This window comes from Macaca mulatta, chromosome 18 (genome assembly GCF_049350105.2).
Source record: "Macaca mulatta isolate MMU2019108-1 chromosome 18, T2T-MMU8v2.0, whole genome shotgun sequence".
In the NCBI taxonomy this organism is placed as follows: domain Eukaryota; kingdom Metazoa; phylum Chordata; class Mammalia; order Primates; family Cercopithecidae; genus Macaca; species Macaca mulatta.
Window position 1 is genome coordinate 11,112,047 of NC_133423.1, and position 12,098 is coordinate 11,124,144.

Consider the following 12,098-nt stretch of genomic DNA (forward strand, 5'->3'; position numbering starts at 1 on the left):
ACTCTGTAAGGGAGAGCCGGTTGTCTGAAGACAGGCAGCAGGGAGCCAGAAACCAGCTTGGGCTGAGGGGGAGAGAGTTATGCTGCTGACCCTGAAAGGGAGAGCCAGCCATGCAGCTGTGAGTGGGAGCGGCAGGAGTCACAGAGACTGCTGAGAAGATCACAGCTGGAGCAAGCAGCTGAGATAAAGGTGGACAATGTAAGTAAGCTGCTGATGAGACAGACAGTGTGAGAGAGCTGCTGAATAAAGCCATGTGTCATCTACCTGTCATTTCTTGAGTGTTCTTCCAGCTCCCTAACCCCAACCACTCACTCCCCTTGAACCTCAGCTGGGGCTTGAACCTGACATCCAGAGTTTCTATATGTCATCTGTGGGAGAATTATACTGTCAGATGATCACTGTTGTGTACAGAAAATGAAAACACAAAGTGGTATTTTAAGACTATAATGCCAGACCTGGGCTTAAAACCCTGTCATTGACTCTCATCACTTATAGTTTAATTCAGTTTTTATGACCTCTTTTCCTACACTCCAGTCACAACAGATCTCTTTCAGATCCTTGATCACACTGAATTGTTTCTCATTTTTATTGGTAATGGTTTTTAAATTTTTTTCTTTCTTCTTGGAATTATCTTTCTTTATATCACTGAATTTGTTAAGGACTGACTTATTTTTTCAGTTGAGTCTTAGCCTACTCATATCTATAGCTGTTACCCATTAATTCTGTATTATATTATCCTTTTTTTTTTAAAAAGATGCATTTATTATATATTTACATTGTCTTATGTTATTAAGAAGTGAAGATCAATGATAGACTAGAGCACCATCTTTCCAATACTGCATCCCCAGTGCATGGCCCAGTGCCACATTCATGGTAAGGGCTGCATAAACATGTCTGATGATGATGAGATGGAGTTCCATACCAGGCTAACGGATAGGCCATGTTTTGACAGTTCACAGAACAACTCAAGGAATGAAGTTTGCCTTGAAATTCACAGCTCACAGTAGAAGCCAAATGATTTTTAATGAGGCAGTCTGTAAGATAAATAGGAGTTAGCATTTTCTTTAGCTCTGAGCACTGCCGTGGAGTGCCTGTGATTGCCTCTGTAGGGTAAGGAGTGGGCAAGGTAGCAAAAACAAGAGAATATAAAATAAGGAGGAAGGGCTGTTTCACATGCCTCCTAGAGATGACCCTTTTTCTTCATTTGGCTGACACATTACCACCACTGGTTTGGCCATTCAACTATCATCTTTGCAGAGAAGTTTTATCTGAGCTCCAAATTAGGTAAAATGCTCTTCCTTCAGCAATCTGTGACTACTTCTCCATCTGTACCTGCTATATTGAATTGAAGTTATTTGTGTATTTGTGTCTTTTCCACTAGAATGCAAGCTTTTTCGGGGCAAGACTGTGTCTCACGCATCTTTGAATTCCCAACCAGGAGTGGAATGCCTAGCATAGAGCAGACATTCCAGGCCCATCTGTGTCCAAATTACCAATCCTTATAGTGAGGTTAGAGTACTAGAGTGTGTCTATTTTTTTTGAATAAAAGATAGCTGAGTCCAGAGATAAGATAACGCTTCTTGACAATTTTTCCTGTTTCATTTGTAAGTAAAAATAAAGCAAGCTGTACTGGCTAGAGAGTTCCAACTAGTATATGTCACTAACCAGCAGGCAGGAACTCTGACCAGGCATCCAAAGAAGATATAATATGCTCAGCCCATCAAAATTTTACTCACAAACTAAATATCATGGGCTCACATTTTTACAACCGGCAGTTCCTCATTAAGTTAGGCTTAACATTATTGCCAAAGTCATAATCATAGTTATAACACAAACATACCAGTAAGACTTTAGAATTCAAATAATTGCATATAATTAGATTGAGAAGTATTATACTGGCTGTTTTATGATAGCATATATCACATAATCTTTAGAGATATATAACAATTTTAAAATTCATCTACTCATGAGAAAACCAAATATCCATGAGCTAGTAAGTGATGGAACAGAAACTTTAACTTGTATTCTCTGGCAGTAAGTCTATACTAATATACGGAATACTTCAATGGGTATGGTAGCTCATGTCTGTAATCCCAGAACTTTGGGAAGTCAAGGCAGGAGGATTGTTTGAGATCAAGAGTTTGAGACCAGCAACATAGCAAGACCAATGTCTATTTATATTTAAAATATTTTTAAAATTATATATATGTGTGTTATATATATATTATATATATATAGAGAGAGAATGGGTTCCTAGACAGTTTTACAAACTCCAATTTTAAATGGTTACTAGTTAATATTCATAACTAATAGTAATAAATGCTAGTTATTGTCAAATAATCTATTTTTCAAAAAGAAATTAGAACAATATATTACATAAAATAAAATTCCACATATTCATTACATTATCGAGGAAAACTTACTCCATGTATGACCAATGAGAAATTAAAATCTTTACCGAGCATTCTACCAGTAAGCAACACTGTTCTACAACTCTGAGTTTTGATCATGAATCCTTTGCATCACTATAAAATACCTAGCTGTGTTTTGATATTATCATGAAAGATATACTTAGCATCATTTTGGGGTTATGCTTTACATTCTTTTAATTCTTAGGAAATTGATACTTTATTCCTACTGTTTATGCCTTATCTCTACACATCGGCATATTCAAGGATCCTTTTCTTAAGGAGCTTACAAAACAGCAAATGCCATATACGTTAACAATATCGTTAGCACTGTTAAAGGCAGCCCCTTAAATTTTATCTAGTAAATATTGTTCACAGTTTACATCAAGTAACAAATGCATAATGAACCTGAAGAGAGAAAATACCTACTCAGCACCTTAGAAAATGATTTGGTTGAGTTATGAGTCATCTCATTTTGCAAAGTAGCAATAAAAATGGGTCTTTGATTTTGCAGAGGTACCACTGGCATTTACAACAGATAATTAAAATAAAGGAGAAAAATAACTTCTGCATTTTATCAGAAAAGGGCATTTTTCCCAAGCCATTAATTTTTGCCACTGCAGATTTCATCTATCAAAGAAATATCTCCACAAGTCCTCAAGGGCCCAGTTATTCCCCAGGGACTCCCAGGACTGTGACTTACCTTATGAAAGTTTCTGAAATAAGCTGCCTTTTCATCTGGAAATTTTTCTAACCTTCTGGGTCCTTTGCTAGAAGCCTTCTTGAAAACCAACCAGCATCGTCTGAAAATCTGAAAGCAAATAAAAGAATCCCATTATTCATATTTTTAAATGAGTTTATGACATCAGGAGTTTATTCATCAATTTTTTAAGTGCACTTCACAGAGAGGAACTGTTTTTGATTGACAAGCACGTTCTTAATTAAGATTACAGTTTTTTTTTTAAATACGGTATTTCATGTAAAATTTTTTCTGAAAAGATTTTGTTTTGAGGTTTTCACTGTGCTGGCTGGTTTTAGTAGTCTTTAACATAACGAAATCATCTGAATATCAATATCATATAAATTACTTATCACCATCCTAGTGACAGACAATGTCTCCATCTTCCATGCTAGGGCAATAGCAGGTTAATAAAGTTAAGTGAAGCACTTACATAATATTCAATTTTCTATCTTTGAAAAAAATCACATTTGAAAATTTACTTGTAGAATTTTAGATTTTTAAAAATAGATGTTCATTAATAATGTTAAACAGAAAGAAATATATTTTTATTATGAGCACATCTGTCTCAGACTTTCTAACTTTTGTAATAGGAAGTATTTACAAAATACTTATGTGCAATAAATTAAAATCTATATACATATTTAATCCTCATAATGAAATGAGATAAAGATAAAATAGGCATTACTTTCATTTCAAGATAAAGTTTGTGCCAATGTCAGGATTTGAACACACACAATCTGAATCTTAAGCTTTGATTTTAAAAAAACAAGATTACTAATTACACTAACACAAACCATAATTTCTGAACCTTGCCTTTATTTTATAGGACTGATTACTATTGGACCTGTAGATTGTTCATTATCTGTTTTCCACCATATCACACTCTCTCAACAGTAAGTTTGAAGACAAGGTAATAAAATAAATCTTTTTTTCCAGTAATTGAAGAAGTCTAAAAATGCAAATTGTCCACAACTTTTAAATTTCAAAGTTTAGTGTATTCTTTGCTGGTGGATAATTTCTTTACGCCCATAAGGAAATCGATAGAAGGAAACTTCTGAAATCTAGATCACAATATTTCTCTTCTATGTCTTCATCTAAATTGCAAAGTTGTCACATTATGTTTGTTTTTTTTTTTTAACAAATATAGTCCAGATAATATAATTCCTTTGAAGTGTGCATTGCTTATTATTCACTAGAAGAGTCTTTTCCATGTTAAAAGGCATTCTTGCAACTATCACATAAAGGCCTCTCATTATAAAAGTAGAACAACCAAGCACACACATACTTTGATTTTACTCTTTCTTTCTTACATCCTCTTCAGGAGCCTTGAAAAGCATGTGCAGGATAATCCTGAACCTCCTGCACACATGAACATGCCTCTCCTCTGCCTGGATCAAGCACCTCCTAACCATGTACCGGAAAATCATGAACTAAATCACTCCTTTAGAGCTCCTGGTGTTCTTTCTACATACAGCTCCTGTATTTCACACATAATATTGTAGTTATGTGCTTATTTGGCCCCTCACTGATCCTCACCCCCAGAGTGAAATGTATGTAAAAAAAATAGATGATTACAATATGATCAGCATATGGTTTATTTAGCTTTAATTAACTTAATTCTACATAGATTTATTTAGTGCTGTAGAATTCTGCTTTTGGACTTCAATGAAGTAATTACATTTCAAGTGGTAACAGATTTTGGAAATGCAAACATCTAAGAAGAGACAGTTTGGTACAGTGGAAACTTAATAAAACTCTAGAATCAAACAGACACAGGTTTACATTATGGCCATGCCACTTACTAGCTGTGCAACCTTACACAAATTACTTAGTGTATTAGCTAATAAAGAAGAGTACCTCATGAAACAGAGGGAGGATTTACCAAGATGGGCTTATGTTCTAATACACAGAATACTCTCCACAAGGCTCAGCCATTTCTCAAGCTCCTTTTTCTTATAGAGTAGGTACAATTTTCTGCACAAGACAAAGCCATACGAAGGGACACTTTTTCCCCAATGATATACAATTCTAATAAATATTCAGCTTCAGAATATTCAGATGTAAATATTTTGCAACCAGAAAAATTAGAGCACCATATAATTTTTTGTAAAAAAAAATAGAAAGCATATTAATGATCTCCCAAGTACAGATAGTGAAACTACGAATATTGTACTTGGAATTCCAGCTCAGCCCCTTGCTGGAGCCACATAACTTTGGGCAGGGCATTTATCTCTCTGAGCTTGTGTCCTTAAATTAGCTTGAAGACAATTAAGTGTTAAGTGTTAAAAAATTAAGTATATAAATCTCATGCCGCAGTGCATAGAAGATAGTCAATATACACAGGGTATTTTAATACAAAATGGATAAAATGCTCTTAGCAACAGACCTTGTTCAGCACACCTATAACCATTGTTGGTATTTACATATACTGTAAAAATTATTGCTTGCATCAACATAGTTTTAAAGATGTCAAATGATTTTCATAATTATGAGAATTATGTTATATATAATAAAACTGTTTATTCCATTGAATACACATATGAGTTCCTGCTATATTTCACTGTAGCTTGGAATATTTGTTAAGCAATATAACTCTTTATATTGACATTCACTAGTATACGACTGAAAAGAAAGGAACAAAAAATTGGCATCAAATTTGGTTTTCCTAAAATTGCTCTCTTCACCATATAGCATGAAATAATTTTGGGGCAGGATAAATCATTTCACTCAGTCTTTAGTACAATTCATACCTTTGTATTAGAATGCAGGATATTATATTGTAATACCAAAAAACATAGTTTTTTTAGTCACAAAAATTTAATTTTTAGTGCAGTTTCTGCTATTCATTAAACAACTTCACTTGCAGAAGTTAAATTAAGATCAATATACCTCATGAAGATGCTCTTTGAGCATTACAAGACATAGCCTGAAGAAAGCATCTAGCATGTAAATTTGAAAAGTAATCCACAAACTCTTACCTGAAACTCTCGGGTTTCTGATACTGCCATGACTGAACTGCATCCCCACAGAATTCATCTACTGATGCCCTAACTCCCAAGGTGCTAGTATCTGGAGATGGGGACTTTGGGAAGTAAGTAGGGTTAGATGGTCATGAAGGTTGGACTTTGATAATGGGATTAGTGCTCTTACAAGAAGACACAGGAGAGAACTTGCTTTCTCTTTCTCTCTTCTTACTCAGAAGAGGTCACGTGAACACACAGTGAGAATATGGCCATGTGCAAGCCAGGAAGAAATCCTTCACCAGAACCCAACAGGGCTGGCACCCTCATCTCAAACTTGCAACCTCCAGAACTGTGAAAAAAAATAGATTTCTGTGGTTCAAGCCACCATGTATATGATATTTTGTTACAGAAGCTGGAACTGACTAAGATACTTTCAGATATCTTTTTTTAAAAATAGCAGTGATGGTAGGATAGTGCTGGTTGTGGTAGTTGTCAGTGTAATAATATTGGGGAAGTAAAAAACAGTTACATGAATCTACGATTTGAGAGACTGCTAACAGAAAAAGAATATTATCTGTGAAGTGGGATGTATAGAGATTATCAATATTTGATCTTTTAGCTATTCATTAATGGATTTGGAGTCTTAATTGAGAAGTAAAATTGAGACTCAAATCCCTAGTAATATAGTTGTTGTCTTTTTGTACAGAGCAATGCTTTCCCCTGTACTCTGTCACTTTGTTACTCATAGCTTGGGAACAATCTTGATGTTAAATGAAACCTTACAATATTTGTAGAAATATGTAAATACACATACTCGCCGACTGTGATTCCCCATCTGATGTTACCGTAGTTATTTTCTATTAAACAGTGAGCTAAACATGAGCCAGAAGGCATAAGTATTTCTATTTAGGCACTCAATATTGTTTTAAAATAAAACTAATAGATAATAAGGAGGAAATAGATTTAATATTTTTGACAATGTTTTATCTCTTTGCTATTACATTAAGAAAGTCAACCACGCAGAGACAAGACTGATTTTTATAGATTCTATGTAGTAAACCATTTACCAAGTTGAGGTCCTTAGTTATTATTATTTTTTATCTTGTAATAAGTTTAGGTTTATAAACAGTTGTCAAAATGGTGGAGTTCCTGTATGCTCTATACAGCTTCCTCTACTATTAGCATCATATATAGCAATGGTAAGTTTTCAAAACGAATGCACTAATATTGGTCAAATACTATTAACTAAAGATTCTGCTCAGATTTTGCCAGATTTTTCTCGTCCTGTTCTGTTTCAAGATCTAACACAGGATACCAAGTTGCATGTAGTTGTTCTGTCTCCTTAGTCTCCTCTGATATGTGACACTTTGTTTTTTGTGACCTAAACAGTTTGGAAGTCTAATGGTTAGGTATGTTGTACAATGTTCTTCATTTCTGTTTGTCTTAAGTTACGTTTGATGTTTTGAAAGTCTAATAAAAATCTCATAATCAAATAATGAAAGCATACACTTTTATTAGGGAATATGAATTCACCATGGCTATGGACTAGTTATATTTTGATCAGATTCTGGCTGAATTTAAACTTAAAGTAGCAAAAAAAAAAAAAATTTAATAAATGCAGAATTCCATCTTCTACCCCTCTTTGGACACAGTTAAAGTATTTTGCTTTTTAATGGAGTAAAATAATAAAATGGGCACTGGTGTGGAGGATTTGCAAGTGTCATTCTGTCTCAATATAAAATCAAATTAAGCATGAGTCAGCACACTAAAAGCCGCCTCCGTACCAGAAGTATAAAATAAGCAGAAGTATAAGGAGATCACCTTTTTGTACTCTTCATCAAACCAGATTTTATTAGTGCATTAGGATCTGCTTTAGGCCCTATAACTGATGCCTTATGTGAGAGTGCTGGAGACATTCCAGGACTGAACAGCAGAAATGACTGCCTGAGACCAGGAAATCACTCCTTGGAGAAAAAAGAATAATAAAGGAATAGGTTTTATTTTGCTTGTAAATGAAAGATACAAATTCTTTGAGTACATGAAAGAGCACCACATAAATGAAATGCGGTACCTTATTTTTATTTGCATCCCATGAGAATGGGACATAAATTAATGACCTCCATTAGCAGTAGGTGGGAGGAGATGGGGTAGTCTCTTCAGGTACTACTTGGCTCTTCAAGGGCATCTCAAGGTACAGAGACTATTTGGCTGGTTAACAACAGAACGTATTGCTTACAAGAAAACGTACCTTGCCAGTGTCTGTCTTAAAGCAGATGACATTTCTGCCTTCCCCATCATTTCAGGATGCTGCACCACTTTATCCTGGGGGATTAACTGATTTCACTTTCTCATTCAAAACTATCTCCTACACATGCCAGTTATTTCATCATAACAGGCTCCTAGGTGCCCCTCCGATTCTCATATAGAAAATTCCATGTTGTTGCTAGGACTCCAGGAATTCCCAGGATCACAGCTGGTCCACACCTTCAGCTTTCCACTGTGTTAACCAGCCAGCCAGCAGGCCATAATTAAATACCTTCTTAATCCCCTTCCACTTGATGAAAACCATTTTACCGCAGAGCAAATCTCTTTTCCTTAGTTCTTTCTCCTTTTCAAGGTGATTTTACACAAAGGATATCCTGTTTCCATTTAAGACTCACTGTGAAGTAGGTGGCAGATTTCTTGGCTTCAGTTCATAGCCATAATTACGTTATTTAGCTAGAAGTCATTCACAAGCTCTGCCTTAACCAGAAGTTGGATTTAACGGGCCTGTTTTATCGCAAACTGTTGACCTTATGAACCCTGTACTTCAAGTAGGATTTTTGGTTAGAAACTCAGAAGAATTTTCAATTATAGAAGTTGTCAAACCTGAGAGTCCATTGCTCTAAAGGGGGTGTTAGAAAGTTTGTTCCTTGAGATTTAAAAAATTAGAGAAGGCAGTGTCATAGCTGGAGTGGCTAAGTTTGTGTTCCCTTCTGAAAGCAAGATACCATATGAATGACATCTTGGGGAATAAGATTTAATTATTTATAACTGTGTATCAGACGAACACATTAAGACAACAAATAAACAAGCAAAGCCCATCCAGAAGAGTTATTTACAGGTTTACGTTATGAATAATTCCAGCTACTTGGTCTTAAGTGTTTGCCCTTTGACAAAATGTGTGTAGTACCATTGAAAGACACACTTGGTTTGTGTAAAAAAGTAGTCAATGCCCAGGATTAACTTTAATGCACTGATGAGTTTAGCTATCTTTTCAATAGAAAAATGAGTTTTGCTCTATCTTAATACTAGCTTATATTTAATGGCTGTTAGATAGATAGATAGATATACAGTGAGATAGATAGATCGATCCACAGATAGATACACAGATAAATATAATGCTACAATCCCTCTTATTCATTCATTCATTTATTCAAAAAGTACTTGACAGTTCTACATTATCTGGATAGAGCAATAAAAAAGAATTTAAACAAATAAAATACTAACAAAAACCAAGTTTCTGCCCGGATGAAAACAAAGTTCCAGCTGCATAGATGGGTGGACAGTAAATAAATAAGCACATTTGTAAATAGTTTGTGTGTGTGTGTGTGTGTGTGGTTTTTGTTTTTGTTTTGCTATGTGCTATGGAGAGAATTATGTACAAGGGTGCAGAAGGGAACATTGGGTGTGGTGAGGAAAGGCTCAATCCCCAAGGAGACTTTTAGGAGCAGCATTAGAGAACATGAAAGAATGAGTGATGCAGACATCTGAGGAAAGAGCCTTTCAGTCAGAGAGAATTGCACACGCAAATACCCTGATATGGGAGCTTCTGAACTGCTTCAAGAGCTGCAAGGGGCCAGTGTGGAGGGCAGGGAATCAGAACAAGGTGGCTGGAGTTCAGAAAGACAGGGACAAGTCAGGTCTGGAAGGGATCTTGGCTTTTACTCTCTGATGCCATTAAAAGCTCTAAGCAGTGAGAGAACACAGTAGAACTTAAATCTTAACAAAAAGGAACTGATGTAACTATATTATCTACTTTAAGGCAAAATGTATTATTAGAGATGGACACACTTTGGAATGATCAGAGGTTAATTCAACAGAATGTGTAAACTCTTCTGAATTTATATGCATTCATGAATGTAGCCTCAGAATTGTAAATCAGAATTGACAAAAACCGACATGGCCAAGATAACGTGTTTTGTTTGTTTGTTTAAAATGTCAGTATCTGCTAGGATGATCATATACAAATCAGGAAAGATACACAGTATCGGAGCAAAAATATTTATTAAATTGATTAAATAGACCTCTGCAGAACGCAGTACCCAATGATTGCATAATATAAATTATTTTCAAGCTCACACGGAACATGAGAGAAACTGATTATATATTTGGTTACAAACCAGAAAATTCAAAGGATTCAAATAAGATTGAGTAACAAGATGGGAAGACTTGCTATATAGAATTCCAAGACCAATTAGAAGATACAGTAATTAAGATGCTGCAGAATCAGACAAATACAAATAGATCAGTGGAACAGAACTGTCAGTAAACACATATATGGATATCTGATTTATGACAAAGGGAACACTTCAAAGCAATGGCAAAAGACTTTTTAATAAATAGCTCTGGGATAGTTGGATAAATATTTTGAAAACAAAGTGAAAATTGATCTTTTCCTGACATGAATGATATCCCAAAATTAGTGGTAGGTGTATTCTTTTTTACTTAATGTAATTAAATACTACACCTATTTTAAAAAACTGCTACAATGCCCACTCAACAGGACTTTTGCTCTTTAAAGCATGTTACTCTTCTCCAAAATGGTGACACTTACATTTTCAGTCTTACGAATCAGGTGGATCCTTAATATTCATGTAAAAGTTCCAGTAATTAAAGCTTTTTGAGGAAAATATGTTAATTAGTATGTCAGTGATTTCAAAGTAGGGAAAAATAAGACACAAAACATTACTGTAGGAGAAAATAAGAAGCTGAAATAAGAATATAAATTTTTATATATTAGGAAAGAATTATCAGAGAATCAAAAACCAAGGAATTGATTAGAAGATACTTGTCACGCACATAACTGTCAAATGGGTACATATCCAGAATATGTAAAGAATCCAAAAGAAGAAGACAGACAATCCAATTTTAAAAACGGCAAGATACTTGAGCAGGTGCTTATAAAAAGGAGCTGTATAAATGGCCAATAGACTTACACAAAATGCTCAATCTCATTCGCACTTAGGAAAACCTGAAGTAAAAGCACAATGAGATATCAATTCATTTCCAACAAAATGGAGAAAAAAATAAAAATACTGATAGTATCAAGTGTTGGTAAGGATATGGAGCAATGGAAGTCTCACATTCTACTGGAGAGAGAGTGCACTGGATGACTTTGGGAGACACATACCCGGAATCTAGCAATTCTGCTAACAATTTACGTAGACTCTAGCAATTCTACTCCTGGTTATGAACTCAACAGAAATATCTGTACATTGCACAAGAAGAATGGCCATTATAGCATTATTCACGTAAGTCTCAAATGCAGAAGTTGTGATTGATGTATACAGTTGGAACACTAGGCAGCCATCAAAGAAATTCATGAACAATGGTTATGTACAACCTCACAGGCAAATCTCAAAAACATTATGTTGAAGAAAGTAATCCAGACACAAAATAAAGCATGATGCAAGGCTTATTTCTATAAATTCCTCAAATTGCCAAAACTCAGCTACACTGTTCAAAGATGCATACTTAGGTGACTAGTGTATGAAGAGTGAGAAAGTGGCTTCCATCGTAATCAGCACAGCGGTTCATTTAGTGGGAGGTCCTGGTGTGAATGGGAAGGAAATGTGTTAGGATTGGGGTTTCTTCTCGGCTACTAACAAAGTTCTGTTTCTTGATCTGGTTGGCATGTACACTAGCATTTGCTTTAAACTCTCCATTTAGTCATTTTAGTCTCCATTTCTGTCATTTTCTCTATGGGTGCCATCATTACAATTT

General features: G+C 35.0%; 1 protein-coding gene across 1 annotated transcript in view; it reads right to left on the reverse strand.

The window, feature by feature from the left end:
- Positions 1 to 12,098, reverse strand: part of DOK6 (docking protein 6) — a 435,381-nt gene that overhangs the window by 275,888 nt on the left and 147,395 nt on the right. Inside the window, 1 exon segment of the mRNA NM_001266038.1 lies at positions 3,112 to 3,219. Coding sequence (NP_001252967.1) covers positions 3,112 to 3,219 — 108 coding nt within the window.